Source organism: Peromyscus leucopus, chromosome 1 (assembly GCF_004664715.2).
Source record: "Peromyscus leucopus breed LL Stock chromosome 1, UCI_PerLeu_2.1, whole genome shotgun sequence".
In the NCBI taxonomy this organism is placed as follows: domain Eukaryota; kingdom Metazoa; phylum Chordata; class Mammalia; order Rodentia; family Cricetidae; genus Peromyscus; species Peromyscus leucopus.
This window is the reverse complement of record NC_051063.1, coordinates 65,402,012-65,417,841: the sequence shown is the minus strand read 5'-3', so window position 1 is coordinate 65,417,841 and position 15,830 is coordinate 65,402,012. Positions and strand designations below refer to the sequence as shown.

General features: G+C 52.2%; 1 protein-coding gene across 1 annotated transcript in view; it reads right to left on the bottom strand.

The window, feature by feature from the left end:
- Positions 1–261: 261 nt before the first annotated feature.
- Stk32c (serine/threonine kinase 32C) overlaps positions 262–15,830 on the bottom strand; it is an 87,100-nt gene continuing 71,531 nt past the window's right edge. Inside the window, exons 4-12 of the mRNA XM_028869421.2 lie at positions 13,586–13,759; positions 12,618–12,655; positions 12,442–12,531; positions 11,897–12,000; positions 10,916–11,032; positions 9,711–9,836; positions 9,480–9,611; positions 1,919–1,986; positions 262–985 (exon numbers count right to left, since the gene is read on the bottom strand). Of these exons, the coding sequence (XP_028725254.1) occupies positions 841–985; positions 1,919–1,986; positions 9,480–9,611; positions 9,711–9,836; positions 10,916–11,032; positions 11,897–12,000; positions 12,442–12,531; positions 12,618–12,655; positions 13,586–13,759 (994 nt within the window). The 3' untranslated portion in view covers positions 262–840. The remainder of the gene's footprint in view (positions 986–1,918; positions 1,987–9,479; positions 9,612–9,710; positions 9,837–10,915; positions 11,033–11,896; positions 12,001–12,441; positions 12,532–12,617; positions 12,656–13,585; positions 13,760–15,830) is intronic.

The window sequence follows — 15,830 nt, the reverse complement described above, 5'->3', positions numbered from 1 at the left end:
TTTTGGCTGTATTCCTCCTGCCCTGTAGAAGCCACTCCAAGGCTCCTCGGCTTTTGACAATTTTCACTTGGCTTGGACCTTGAAATTGCGCTCAACAGCCCACTTCCGGTGTCTGTAAATGCTGGGGTAGCCACCACAAGGCCACTGTCTTGTGGCACCCGCTACCCAGCTGCCCCAGTCCAATAGACTTTCTCCATGGAAGACTGCAGGCATTGGATGCCATCACTCCACGGGCCCAGAACACACACAGCAGGCGACACAGCAGTTCTTAGACTGTAATTCTCAGAGGTGAAAACTATACACAAATTGCAGAAATTGCCAGAGCAGCGTGTATCTCTAGAAAACGTTCTTTGCCATCCCACCCACTCCCTCCCCAAACCCCCACCCTCAATGACATTATCAGAATCAGCAAGACCTGTTCCCACCCCCACAGCCTTGAGCAGCAAGCTCAGGGACATTCTGGCCAGGCCACAGCAAAGACTGGCCACACGGCTATGTACAGCCAATTCCAAAAGGGTCCAGAAAGCCAATGTACCACTGCCCCAATGTACCACTCCGGCCATCTGCAATCTGCCAGCCTACAGTTAGAGGGGCCAGCCATCATGACGGCTGCCGGACTCCCTCTATGTTGCAAGTAACCATGGTCTAGGTACCCAGGGCCTTCCTCGCCCAACCACCACTCTCGACGGGCACCCATGGCTCCCAGCAGCTTCACCATACTGACTGCCTCACGGGCAGGCTGGGCGGTCAGGTCTTTGCCCCACTGCTGCCTCCTCCTGGCCGTCCTGAGTCTTCAAAGCAGCCTGAGAGAGAACTGCCCTTGGACACAGTCCAGATGGCCTAGCTGCTCCCAGATGAGGGGCAGATGGAGCCACACATGGGCAGGGCTGTGGGCTCTGCCTCGCTGTCTGCGGTGGAATCTGTCATATCTGAAGTCTCGGGGCATGGGAGAGGCTCGTTCATGAGTTCCTGGCTCCTCTTCAGCCTAGGGAGGGGGAGGGGGACGACACACAAGTGTATCCATGTAGCCCACCAAACGGCACAGCATCACTGGCATCTCCAGGGCCCACTGATGTAGACTATATGGCTTTTCCTAGGACCCATGGGATGTGCCCTTCAGGGATGTGGTGTGGGATGCCAAAAATGTCCCTTGTTGGAAACTGTTTCTGGCACATGCTGGGAACACAGGGAGCTGGGAAGTGGATATGGGTGCTGAGAACATTAGAGGTATGGGAGGCTCAGCCCTCTGCTGCTGGCCACAGAGCCACGAGGCTGGGAGCCACAGGCTGTGCATCTCAGCTTATCCAGAAGCTGTTTCAGTGGGCAGCATTGGAACAGCTTTTCAAAGACCATGGCCAAGCCCATAATTCATCCTGTCCTCCAACCACAGGATGGGGCCAGTGTCCTCACCCAGACCCAGATCGCTCTCTGCATCCTCCCCAACCTAGCACAGAGCCACTGCCTCCAGGAAGACCTCCCTGCTTCCCAGGCAGGCGAGTGTTGACCCCTTTCTCAGACCCCACTATACCAGGCTATCTCCACTGAGGCAGCTGTTAGCTGTCTGTTAGCTGTCTGTGCCCTGTCAGCACCCATGCCCTGTCTTTGCTACTGGTACTAGATACTAAAGAAAGCTTTTCTGGGTGAGTGACCAAATGGCAGACGTGACTGGAGGGGCCACCAGGAGGTGACTGGCTCTGGTCTGAGCCAAGTGTGTCCCTGAGATTCTAACCACTGGATTTAAGTTCACCTGGAAGGTCCCCCAGGGAGCCCCTGCAGGGGCCTGAGAAGAGGCCACTCAATTCTGCCTTTCATATCCACTGCTTGTCCTTCCCAGCGAGCACAGGCCACATGGCTGCTGGGTCATCTGTGCTGGGTAACCCCTGTTCCCCTCTATGGTCCCACGCATACATGCACTCACTTTTCTCGGTTAAAAATCACAAAGTCTTGCTGGATAGCATCCAGGCAGTCTTGCAGGTACTCATTCTCCTGTGGACAGAAAGACCATCTGGTGACTTGAGCTGGACGCTATGGGCCGTCCCCAAGCACAGCTCCAGCCACCCATTCCTGAGCTCTGGGAAGGAAACTCCCGGCTTCCAAGGCGCTCCGCTCTTTAGAAGCCCACCTCCTATATCTGAGAGCAGACTCACTAAAGACCAGCTGTGGGGGCAGGGGCATGACATGGGAAAGACAGCTTCCTCAACTCTCCCGTACTCAGTGAACTTGCACATGGCGCCTGGTAGAGAATCTGGTAGGATTGCTCCCTCAATAGCTGCCTCCACTTACCATTCCCCCTCAGAATCATATTTGTGTCTCCCAGCAGCACAGCCAAGCTCAGAGGTGAGGGGCCCTCTGGGGAGCTACAGGGCACAGCTAAGGAGCACCAGTGAGAGCCAGGGCAACAGCCTGGGAGTGGGCATTAAGGCCGTGGGTGGGCTGTAAGTCAGAACATGAGACTAAAGAGTGGTGTCTGCAAGAGACTTTCCTTACTTGGGTTCGGTTTCCTGGTATGAGCACCCCACTCGGGTCTCAAAACACTACAGGACAACTTTTGGAAACCCGGTTATGGGGTTCAAGGGAAGATCCCAAATCGTCTTGGAAGAGTGCTGAGAAGTGAAAATGTATGCATGGGCAGGTTGAAGAGTAAAGGCTGAAGGACCTACTAGATGGCCACGTTCTACCACAAGGTGGTAAGCTGGCGAGGATGGGAGATACTGCAAGGACCTGGCCCTTGTGTCCATGGTGACAATGGCACATCCAAGAAGCTGAAGCCCAGGGGTGCACTGATTCAAAAGGAGCCTGTGGTGATAGCCAGCAGAGCCTGGGGCTCTTGGTGGTCAGAGAGATCAGGGTTAGATCGCAAAGGCTACCAGCTGCCTTGGGGCAGGAGACACAGTTATATATTTGCTTTCCAGATCCAATAGCAGTCCTACAATCCTTTACCTGGGAGGGGTTAGGTCCCCTAAGGGGGAGGACAGGTAGGTCGCAGCAAATGCACACTGTGGGGACCAGGTGCCTGCTGCTGTCTCCACAAAGGGGATGTCTAGTGCTTAGAAGTCTGCTGAGCTAGCTCTCAAGCCCTTCTCACAGGGCCCAGTGGCCACAGACCCACCCTTTCTCTGGATGCTGAAGGCAAGACCGGGGTAAAACTAATGGCATCTGTCAGTGCTGGCTTTCCTGCCAACTCGACCAATGGGTAGCAGCTGTTGTGATGAGAGAGAGGAGGGGAAGCAGATGTAGGTTGAGAATAAAGTGTAAGTTGTGCAGATCAGCACATTTTAGAGACCAAGTGTGTAGCATGGTAACAGTAGTTAACAACGCTGTACTGTATACTTGAGATTCCTGAGAGGATAGACTTGGAAATTCAGCCTTTTCCCCACATGCATACAATAATGATGTGGAAATGGTCAGCACATGACTTGGTTTCGCTTTGATGATTATTTACCATTTTTGCTTGAAATAACATAGCAGCTTGTACACCTTAAGTGTCTATAGCATTTTGGCCAATGATTCCTAAGTAATACTTTTAAAAATAGCTATTGTAGGGGGCTTGAGCTCAGTGTATACAACACTGCAATACCAGGAGGCGAGGCAGGCAGATCTCTATGAGTATGAGGCCAGCCTGATCTACAGAGAGAGTTCCAGGACAGCCAGGGCAGTTTTGCAGAGAAACTCTGCCTTGAAAAACCAAACCAAAAAACAAACAAACAAACAAACAAAAAACACATTTCAATGTAAGCATGAGGATGAGGATTCCCAGCACCCACATAAAAAGTCAGGTAGGCATAGAGGCCCGCCTGCAATCCCAATGCTCAGGAGGCAGAGGCAAGGGATTGCCAGGGCAGGCTGTCTAGCTGGCCTAGCTGCATCAGTGAGTGAGCTCTGGGTTCATCAAGAGATCATGCCTCAGTAAATCAAGTCAAGAGAGTGAAAAAGATACAGGACATCAGATTCTGTCCCCTCCCTGTATACACATGTGCCCACATACCCACACACGTGTGCTCCCTCCCTCCTCCAGAACACATACATTAAAAAACAGATGCTATAATAAATACCCCTAGACCAACCAGCCTACACCATCACCAGGAAGCATGGCACCCAGGCTGAAGTAACCAAAAAGAGCCACAGAGACTTTTATCTTTACCTCTGTTTTTCCATTATGGTGTCTCATAAATTTGCTATTCTGCTCGCAAGACATTCTGCAAGAACCAAGGTCCCCTGGGAACAGCCTTTCAGGGTCAAGGATGGGTGGCTATACCTCACACCTCTTCCTACTGAGAATGTGGCACAGACTCCGGCCTGTAGGAGGCAGCTAGTTTTCTTCATTCCTGTCCAGTGCCCTCCAGAACCCTTCTTGACACCATGTCAAGGGTAGGAACATGAACTAGGTGTGTGTGTATGTGCGTGTGCACGCACACACACACATGAATGTTCACGTGCTGCTTGATCCTTTCTTGTGGCTCTGTTCCCTGACTTGGGCATCTCCTCTCCTTGTATCTACATCAGGTACAGACCAATCAGTACTTAGCTGAAGGCTTGATGGGACTCCAAAGCTCTCCAGATCTCTTCAGGTCTCTCCTTTGCATGAGATATCACACACCCAACATTTTGCCCCATTGCTGTGGCCACCCCAAGAGGGGCCTCCATTCCAGCAGAGGAACTGACTTTAATCACCATGAAGAGGTTGGGCTCTGTTCCTAAATGGGCCTAGCTATGTATGTCTATGTACTGTCCGACGGTAAGCAGACAGACACAAAATTCTAGCCTGAGAAGGTAAAAGCCATCTCAGGGATGAGGGTCTGGATCATAGCCATAGACAGGATTCATCCAACAAAATGCTGAGATTGGCAGGGGTGTGTTGTGAGGGTGGGGAGGAACCAAAGTGGCACTGAGGTAGTGGTGAAAAACCCAAGTATCAGGCGTAGGCCTGACCATGAGAACAGCACCAGAGCAGAGGTGGTGGTCTATCAACTAAGCTCCACATGGGCACATTCCTAGGAATTCAAGTCCCCGGAGGCCTGAGGAGCCCCTACAAAGACATCTAGTAAAAGTGGCTCTGAGTGAGACAAGAGGTAGGCTGCTGTGGGCTCTGAGAGGCCCCATGAGCCTCTTTCCTACAGACTGTCCTCTTGAGTAGTCCAGGTGCTGTCCTCCCATGCATACTTCCTTAGTGGCTCATATATATGCATAAGAATCTTCCGGTCAGGAAGACATCAGCAAGACTGAATAAATGCTCAGACTCAGCATTAGGCCGATGTGTCACTCATGTTGACAGAGAGCCTGGGGAATGGAACCAGGTCCGACCCCTATCTCTGTTGCAAACAGATGTGTCAAGGAGCTCAGGTACTGTTCCTAAAGTGCTCAGAATTCACTAGAAATGCAACAGACCTAGACCAGTGCAATAATCTCAAAAGAACAAAGTGGCCAGAGTCACACGTTCTGGTTTCAACATTGACTTCAAAGCAACAGTAGTCAAGACAGCATGTGCTAGATGAGGACAGATCAATGGGGTAGGATTAATCCATAAATAAACCCTGCTATTTATGGTCAGATTGATTTTTGAAAATGGTGCCAAGAAGTTCAGTGGGAGAAGAATAGCCCTCTCAACACATTTCTGCAACCATCTGATATCCACAGACAAGAGAATAAAGATGAGCCCTCCCCTGACACCACACATAAACATCCGCTCAAAGTGGATCACAGACATAAATAGGAGACCGGGAGCTATCCAACACACAGGCAAAATCCTCCTGACCACAGGTTCGGAGATTCTCCCCCTCACAGCAAAACAGAAGCAGTGGATGCTCCCAGCGGCTCGGCACGAAAGACTCCAGCTGCAGATGACACACCCACAAAGAAAGACAGTCTAGCAAGCACATGACTGTCACCCATCTGACAAGCATTTGCACCCAAAGTATAAAGAATGAAATAAAACGTAAAGATTTCTGCACTGGGTTCTGCTCTGTAAACAGCTTCCACATTGCTGCTCCCATTCTTTCCACCAGAAAAAAAGAAAGAAAGAAAGAAAGAGAGAGAGGCGGGGGAGGGACAGAAGGAGGGAGGGAAGAAGGAAGGAAGGAAGGAAGGAAGGAAGGAAGGAAGGAAGGAAGGAAGGAAGGAAGGAAGGAAGGAAGAGCTGATGGTCAAAAGATCAGTGGCTTTTCTTGGACCTGTCAGAGCTGAAGACAGAGGGTCCCAGTGCCCCCAAATCTACAGAAGACAGTAGAGTCCCAGATGAAGGGCTTCCCTGGAGCTGAGACTAGGGGATCAAGAGCTGCAGGAATGCTTCCTGGAGGACCTCCGAGGCTGTATTCTAGGCTCTACTCACCCATTCCTTCCTGGACTTCATTCCGGGAAGCCAATAAGTATTAATGGAGAACCCAGAAAGGTTCCCCACTTAGGGCTGGAAGAAGAGGGAAGACCTGCCAGGTGAAACACACCCAGGGTCCCCTGTGGAAGTAGAGATTGGTGTCCAAGGGAAAACCCACTGTAGTGGGGAGGAGTTTTCTGAGAGCAGACTCCACTAGCCTTGGCACATCAGCCGAGGAGAGGGACAGTGCTGGGAAATGTTGATAAGGGTGCAGAGTTAATACAGACGACAGTCTCTCCCCACCCGACTTCTGCACCCAGCGAATGGCGGGGGCACAGCACAAGGTGAACAGTGCTGACAGAAAGGGGCTTCTTCCTACGAGAACATTCTCCCACTTGGGTGAAGAAGTGGTGTTGTTTGAAGGTGAATTTTAATTGGCCAAAGACATATTACAAGTTCTACTACAACTACTGGAAAAACTTTTACATTGATTTATGTGTCTGCGTACACACACACACACACACACACACACACACACACACACACACACGCGCGCGCGCGCGCGCGCGCGCGCCAGGGGACAACCTTCAGAAATCAGTCCTCTCCCTCCACCATGTGGGTTCCAGGAATCAAACTCAGGCCACAGGCTTGGCAGCAAGCACCTCTACCCACTGGGCCATCTCGCCAGCCCTCCTAAAACTACTATGGAAAGAACTGTGATTGGTGAGCTGAGGGAGGAGATGGAGGAACCTCATGTAAAGGGCTTGATGAAAATCTGAGGCAAAGCTGGAGAGGAAAGAGCAAACACGGTAAGTAAACTGGCCACAAACACAGTAGATAGGAATCCAACCGTGTCAACGTGAGTGGTCCAAACACACCCGCGAGAGACAGACATGGGCACAGAGGACTTGGAAAGATAACCCAGCTTTGAAAGAACAGGAAAGGGCAGCTCTCCAATAAGATACGTAGTAAGCACAAAAGATGCATGGAACATTGTGGGGTATGTCAGGGCATGCCCCTAATCCCAGCACTTGAATGGTAGAGGCAGGAGATCAGAAATTCAAGGTCATTCTTGACTATAAAATTGGTTCAAGACCAACCTGGGTTACATGAAACCCTGTCTCAAAAAAAAAAAAAAAAAAAAAAAAAAAAACCAACAGAGCATGCAAACAAACAAACAAAAAACCAAACCCAACAGCATGCAAACAAACAAAATAGTCCATCAAACCAAATAACAACTACAAAAAAACCCTAGTAAAATAAAAACAAAACAAAACCTTCCCTGCTTCATACTCAGTGTAGTGGTCACATTGAAGACGCAAACTGAGCAATAAGAACTGGTGAGGACATAAGGCATTTACAGTCCGCATACGTGGCCAGTGCGGGGATAAAATGGTGCAGCTGTGGAACACACCAGGGTGGATTCTTGAAAATGGAGGCACAGAGGTGGCACAGAGGCCGGATGTCACACTAAAGTCCCTCCCATGAAAAAAATGAGAGCACACCCCCACAAGGACCTACACACAAATTCACAGCAGTGCTACAATGATTCAAAATCAGAAGTGGCCCAAATTCCAGTCAGGTGACAAAGGGCTGCGGGGAATGTGTGATATCATCTTGAAAAAAATACTAAACAGAAACGGGATGTTTTTCACAATCAGAAGAGGGGAAGTGCTGGCCTTTGGGACAGCATGGGTGAGCCTTGAAAACACAGCATCCAGTGCAAGAAGTGTGCAGGACCACACTCTCTGATTCCATCTAGGTGAAATGTCAGAGCGGGGGACATCCACAGGGACAGAGGCAGCTGCCATGCCTGCAGGGGAAGGCAGGAGAACAGCGGCTTCTAAGAAGGGGCTATGAGAAAGCTCTCCATGTAGATCCTGGTGGCAGGTGTGCGGGAAGCCAGCAACATTGCACTTCGTGTGTGTGTGTGTGTGTGTGTGTGTGTGTGTGTGTGTGTGTGTGTGTATTGTATGCTATGTGATTGTAAGAAAATAAAGGTATTCATTAAAGGGCCTCAGTCTCAAGGTTCTCAATTTTCCCTAAGAACGTTGGATGTTTTCCCAGTGTTAGCTGACTTCCAGAACACTTCCCACCCTCCAACTAAAGCTCCCACCAACTGCTGCAGGATGGCGCCGAATTCCTCCCGGTGCAGGTGCCTACCCATTCATAGCCTTCAGAGGTCAGCACAGCAGTTAGAGTCTGTACGTGTCTGGATTCTCACACTAGGTACCCACTCCCACACAGAGCCAGTTTCTATTCCCCACAGCCCTGGTTCTAAACACCCCAACAAGAACCTCTGCCATCCCTACTCTTGGTACCTGGCCCAGGAACCGTCAGGCTGAAAACCAACACACAGACACCAGGAGTGCCATGGGCAGGTGACGGAGAGAGAGGACAGGAGACCCACCTACCTATCTAGGCCTGAAAAATCAGGGCATCTAGAGGATGACCCCAGCCTTGCATGCCACACCCACTCAGGAACAACACAGGGCCCATCAGATCTGGGAGGGTATACTCCAGAGAGACAGGCCCAAGTATAAGGCAAACACTGACCATTGATCACTACTACTCTGACATCAACACATAATGGTTGCTCTCACCAGCTGCACCGTGGTCTTAGGTACTAAACTGTGACCCCCACCACCACCACCACCACCAAAAAAAAAATGTTCAGTATCTAACCCCTAGAACCTGTGAATGTGACTTTATGTGGAATGCTCAAGATTGACAGTCACCCCCAAAGCCAGAAAAGCAGGGAAGGATTTCCTTGGAGCCTTCGGAGAGCAGAGCTTTGACAACATTTTGATGTTGGATACTGGTACACCTGAGCCCTGATGCACCAGGACACAAGTTGCCTGCGCGCTAATGCCCCTGGGCACAGCATCAGGGATCTTCACTCTCAGTGCCAGCCGTTGCTCACAGCTGGTTCTCCGGGTGATCACTGTCCAGAGGAGCAAGCAGCTGAGGGCAGGTGTGTGGAAAGGCCGGGAATGACGAGGGAAGCTGGTAATGGTAGAGGGGAAGTCCTCAGCCTCCTTGGAACCCTGGGAACACTATTGCTGGACTATAGAGTGCATGCTGTGCCCAGAGGCCGTGCAGAGTGCTGTGACGGGACCTTGCACACCACACACGGGGTGGGGAAGACCCACAGCCTGAGCCCAGCACTCACCGACTGGGAACTGTCCCTGCTGCTATCCCGAGACTTGTTCTTAGCCAACCGCTTTTTCTTCTTGTGCAGAGGCCTTGACTCCAGGATCATCTCCTCCAACTCGAAGGTGGGGTCACAGTGCAGGCGGCCTTTCTGTGTAGAGACACAGGGTACTGAGCCCTGCCTGTGGGCCACCCACCCACCCACACCCAATAGCCTGGGACTGCCTGTCTGAGTGCACGGGCTTCTTACATTGGGCACAAAGCCCGGCTCCACCTTCTTTTCACTCAGGTCCTCCCAGAGCACGTGGGCCAGCGATGGAGCTGTCTGCATGTCCTGGAGACTGGAAAACCGGTGCTCAGGGTTCACGGTGAGGAGCTGCAAGGAGACCACCCTCTCAGACAAGTCCCACAGAAGAATGGTCGCCTGCCCCAGGTTGGAGCAGCCCTTGAAGGTGTCTACAGGTATGAGGCTTGGAACCTCAGGATCGCCAGCGGCACGTGAGGAAAGGTGGCATCAAGCAATATGGCCCAAGGGACTGACTGTGTGATCCCAGTGCCCTGATGCCCAAGGACAACAGGACCTGCAGGGACGTTCTGCCAAGATTTGCCAGCAGGTGGCAGTGGTAGCCTGGCTAATGTCCTCTCACTAGCATGTGGGCCCAACTCGCTGTAAGGCAAAGCCTCTTCCCGTTATGATGTGGAACTTCCAGGCTCTAGAAATCCAGGTATACACATTGGGTCGGGACATCAGGTCACCAGGGCCAGGTGCCTTCTGTTCAGGTGTCATATATAATAACCCTTTCTCACATCTGTCCTGACCACGGGCTCTGCTATCTGGACTCACCCTTTAGGATACTCCAATCAACATATTTAGAGAAAAGCTCTTCATGTGATACGAAACCCCTAGTCCAGTCCCAGGACGTCTAGTGTCCCTGTGTCCCTGACAGCTGTTACCCTCCATCCTTCTTCCAGTCGTTATAGACAGAACTTGGCTGTGAGAAAGGGACGGGGGACTGGCTTTCTCCTTTGCTCTCTGGGAGTGGTGACCCAAGCCCGGGCACCTTTCAGGGTGGGTGGGGGCAGGGGCAGAGGAGACTAGAGCCCAGTCTGAGTCACGTACCAGCCTGGTACCCTCTCCCTCCTACATGTGTGATGTACAAGGTTTGATGCCTGAATTCTTTGCCTGGGTCTGAGCATCCTGTGAAGTGGGAGATAGCCACATCCTGACACATGGGTTCCTGCCGGGGTTACAGAGAGGGGTATGCCATCATGAGGGCCCAATCAGGCTGCTGGAACTAGAAACCCACGTCTCTGTGGTTGTCCAGGAAAGGCTACGGCTGTGCTAGTGAAGGGGTCTGTGCCCATGGAAAAGATGGGGTGCCTCCCTGAGATCCTCAAAGAGTGAGGGCAGAAGGGATGGGACTCTGGCGGGGCAGGGGGAGGAAGGAGGCTCACCTTCCGAAGCAGGGCCACCATCTCCTTGGACCAGGTGGGCACATACTGGACACTCACAGTGCTGAACAGCTGAACGAGCGACTCCACAGCGTTGTTCGAGTGGATATCATAGGGCCTCTGTGGGCAGGGATGCACTGCACTGGGTGCCCCTCCCCACCCCTGCACCTGGATGCCCTGCACTGGGTGACCCTCCCCACCCCTGCACCCGGATGCCCTGCACTGGGTGCCCCTCCCCACCCCTGCACCTGGATGCCCTGCACTGGGTACCCCTCCCCACCCCTGCACCCGGATGCCCTGCACTGGGTGCCCCTCCCCACCCCTGCACCCGGATGCCCTGCACTGGGTGCCCCTCCCCACCCCTGCACCCGGATGCCCTGCACTGAGTGCCCCTCCTCACCCCTGCACCTGGATGCCCTGCACTGGGTGACCCTCCACACCACACCCCTGCACCCAAGCACAAGTGTAGGCACCCTGGAAGCCCATCTGCAGTCCCAGATGCAGGTCCAGCTCTGAGAAGAGCAGCTACCTGATCCAGAGCCTAGTGGGGAAGGCTTGCACCAGGACTGAACTGGGTACCACAGCCCAGAAACTCATCTGTCAAGAATATGCATTCCCTACCACCACTAAGACCTAAGGTCTGGGTGGGTCAGTCCCAAAGGCCAGGAGGTGCTGTGTTCATCAGGACTGGGGTTTCATGGAATGGTGGGGGTACCCCTAAAGAGGATACCGAGGGCAGTATGTGGCCTAAGCACATCAGTGTCTCTGCTCCTAGAGAAAAAAAAGCAATGTCCCTCCCAGGAACCTGCTGGACATACATCCTGTCCATCGCTGACCACCCCAGGAGACTCGCTTGCTCAAGCATCTATCATGCTTTGCTAAAAGCCTGAGTCCTCTGAGGTTTAGGAGTACCATCCTCCCTCCCTGGCTCTCAGCCAGTCTGGGGCGAGGAAGTGGCTAGCTTAGGGTTACAAGGCTCCGTACCCATCCTCGTAGCAGCTCGTAAGCCATCACCCCCACCGACCACCAGTCCACCTCGAAGGAGTAGCCAGTCCCGCCGTTGACGAAAGAGTGGAAGATCTCTGGAGCTTTTCCAACAAAGAGAAGAAAGAGCTGAGCTGTGGGGCTAGAGGGCCTGATAACCGGGCAACTCACAGTCAGGCCTGGAAAGCAGGCTGCACAGATCTAAAAGAGAGCCCTACCCACCATGATCCTGCACCGTTCCACCCGCAGGGAGCAGCGCCCTTCTGGAACAGCCCACAGCAGTTACAACATCGGCCACAGCTAGACCATTGGGTTCCAGCCCAGGTCCTCTGTTCTAGTGAGTGTGCAGGGACAGAGGGGGCCATCTCATGTTTCCATCCCATGACTCCCATGTACACCCGCAGATTTTCTGCATGTATCAGATCGATCATATAAAAAAGCCTTTCTGTCAATCCTCTTGTGACTTTATATCTGACCCTGGAGGAAAGACTGAGGCGGTGGCATGGCCCTGCATGGCAGGGTGTCACCTGAGGCCTTTGGCTTACCCATGTATGGTTTGGTCCCAGCTAAAGCTGTCGCCCTCTCCCCATCCTTTATGATGGTGGCAATGTTGAAGTCGGTCAGGTGTGCGTGTCCTGTGAAGAGAGGGCAGACCTGGTTTTCCAGATCCCAGGCAGGGTGCCCACACTCCTCTCAGTGTCCCAGAGCTCCAGACACTCACCTTGCTCATCCAGGAGAATGTTGTCAGGCTTGACATCTCTAGGAGGACAGAAGGTGACAAGAAAATCAGCTCGAACCCATGCCATTCCTGCCCTGACATCTCTGACAGTCAGGGGCTCTCCAGATGCCTCACTAGAGGCAGAGGCCCGGAAGGCATGACTTGGTATTTAGGGTGGGTTCTACATAGGACCTGGTGTGAGGCAGAGAGGACACTATTCAGAGGGCACCAAGGCCACCCAGAAGCCGGCTACAGGGAAGCCACCAGCAATCCATCTTCTGGGTCTTGGTGGCCAGAGAGTATCTGGGACTGTACAAAAGGTCGCCTACAGCTGGAAGACCCCAAGGACTGCAGAAGACCCTCAGGGCCAGGTCCCCATGATGCCCTCACCAGAGCCCTGGAACTGCAAGGGAGCGAACTCATGTACATTGCTACCATAACTCGTTTTTGGTTCTCTCCCCTTGACTTCCAGACACAGAACTAGTGTTCAGAAACCATCACACACCTAAATTATGTCCGGACAACAGAATCCCCAGGGCAGAGAGGCAGAAATCAGGTTTATTAGACTTCTAACACACCTCAGTTTACACCGAGGCTGCAGGATTTCAACCTAATTTCTGCTTCCTAATTCTACCTGCTTGCTAATTAGACATTTTCCAATTCCATCTGCTTTGCAAGAACACCGCAATCAGTGTGAAGTCCCAGGATGTGGTCATTGGACAAATAAGAGCCTGGATGTAGCCAGGCCCTGTGGTCCGCTCATGAGGACTAAGTCCTCTGTATCCAGCCTCAAACTGGGTTGTTTGGACAGGGCCCACCACTGGAAACATCCCACCTCCTTATGAGAGGGTGGGATGAGGAGCCAGACCAGACTCTGCTAGACTAGGGATACCCCCTTAGGTGGTGTGACCCAAGGTTATTACCAACCATTCAGCCCAGGTGGGTGCCTCATCCCCAAGGTGTTCACACACCTGTGGATGATGTGCTGGCTACGCAGGTAGTCCAGGGCCAGGGCCATCTCACAGATGTACAGCCTCACTGTGTCCTCTGAGAACTGGACATTCTGCTGTAGGTGGTAGCGCAGGTCTCCACCCAGAAGCAGATCCACCACCATGAACATGTCCTCCTCATCTTGGAATGAATACCTGTGGGCACCAGGGGAAGACTTGGCATATGAATGGCTGAGGAGCTAGAGCAATGGCTTCTGCCACACCTGGTCCTTCCTCCTTCCAATCTGATCGCCATCCTGCCTAAGGCAGTGACTACATCTCTCCCTTCTCAGAGCTGCACTGGGACACTAGGGAAAACAGAATAGCCATGTCCCAGAGGGTGGTTCAACTATGCCCTGATGTGACATAAGTGACACGGGATGCCCATAAGTGACATGGGAGACCCAAAACAGTACACATTCCTGGGCTGTTTCAGGTCTCCCTGGTTTCTTCTGCGAGAATAACAAAACAAAAACACTGGCTAGTAAAAGAAGAACATGAGTCAGTGCCAGTGAAATGCTTAGTACAGAGCCGGGCAAGAAATTGGTGTTGAATGACCAGAAGCCATGGTGATGATGGTAGTGGTGATGGTGGAGACGATGCTGATAGCAATGGTGATGATGGTGGTGGTGATGATGCTGATAGCAATGGTGATGATGGTGGTGGTGATGATGCTGATAGCAATGGTGATGATGGTGGTGATGATGGTGATGGTGGTGTCGGTGAACGTGATGGTGATGGCAGTGATGTTGAGGGTGGTGGTAATGATTTCAATGGTGGTGGTGATGATAACGATGGTTGACAGTGGTGACAACGATGGTGGTGTGACAGCGATGGCGGTGATGATGACTGTAATAAGAGATGCTGGTGGCAGCATCTTGCATGTTGACGATAATGAAAACGATGGTGACAGCAGCAGAAGAGTGTTTTAAGGACTTCCTTCCGCTCAGTACTCTCTTGTGAGCTCTCGGAGGCAACTCTAATTTTTATTTTTATTTATTTTATTTTATTTTATTTTGTTTTTTCGAGATAGGGTTTCTCTGCATAGCTTTGCGCCTTTCCTGGTAGCCCAGGCTGGCCTCGAACTCACAGAGATCCGCCTGGCTCTGCCTCCCGAGTGCTGGGATTAAAGTCATGCGCCACCACCGCCCGGCTAGGCAACTCTAATTTTTAAACAACTGACTCTTTCATGAAGAAAGTCACAGAGAATTCCGTTTCATGTGATGTCCCACTTCCTGCCCTCCGTAAGCCACCCTGTCTCATCCTCAGTGGAAGGTGGCCTGGAGAGGTGGCACAGGCAGGAGTCTGCAGAAGGGGTCAGGAAGAGGGCCGAGGAGCAAAAGACTTGGGTTGTCGTGGTGGCTCCAGTACACAGAGCCCTAGATGGCAGGGGACATCCCCAGAGGGCTGGTGTGTGGAAAGTGCAAGAGCAAGAGGAAAGGAAAGAGCTGGGCGGTGGTGGCGCACGCCTTTAATCCCAGCACCCGGGAGGCAGAGGCAGGCGGATCTCCGTGAGTTCGAGGCCAGCCTGGTCTACAGAGTGAGATCCAGGAAAGGCACCAAAACTACACAGAGAAACCCTGTCTCAAAAAAAAAAAAAAAAAAAAAGGAAAGTACAGACTCTGAACTCCTGGCTTGTGGCCCCCAAGTCACACCAACACCTGCACAGTTGTGACAGCCGCACTGGGGACCTCCTGTTTCACAAGTGAGAAGACTAACAATAAAGAGGTCAGGAGTGTGGTCGACAGCAAGGTAGGGAACTCAACCAGAACCCATGAACCCGACCATTAGGAACACTGTCTTCTAGAAAGCCTGGGGAGGGAGGCTGGGTTGCTAAGGCCCCAAACAGGAAAGTCCTGGGCTTCCTTTTTTCCAAGATGTTTCATTGTCAACACTGTGTTCCCACCTCACAGCAGACTGCCCTTCTTTCTCCTGACCCACCCCCGTGCCAGGCCTGACCTCCTGAGCTACAGCATGACGGGGCAGGTCTGAGGGGTACTTCTCATTTAGACCTCCTCACTTTAGATGTCGCTCAAGCATGCTGAAAACAAGATGATGTGTATCGTAAAAATGCTCTCTGAGGCCGGGCGATGGTGGCACACGCCTTTAATCCCAGCACTCGGGAGGCAGAGCCAGGCGGATCTCTGTGAGTTCAAGGCCAGCCTGGGCTACCAAGTGAGTTCCAGGAAAAAGGCACAAAGCTATGCAGAGAAACCCTGTCTCGAAA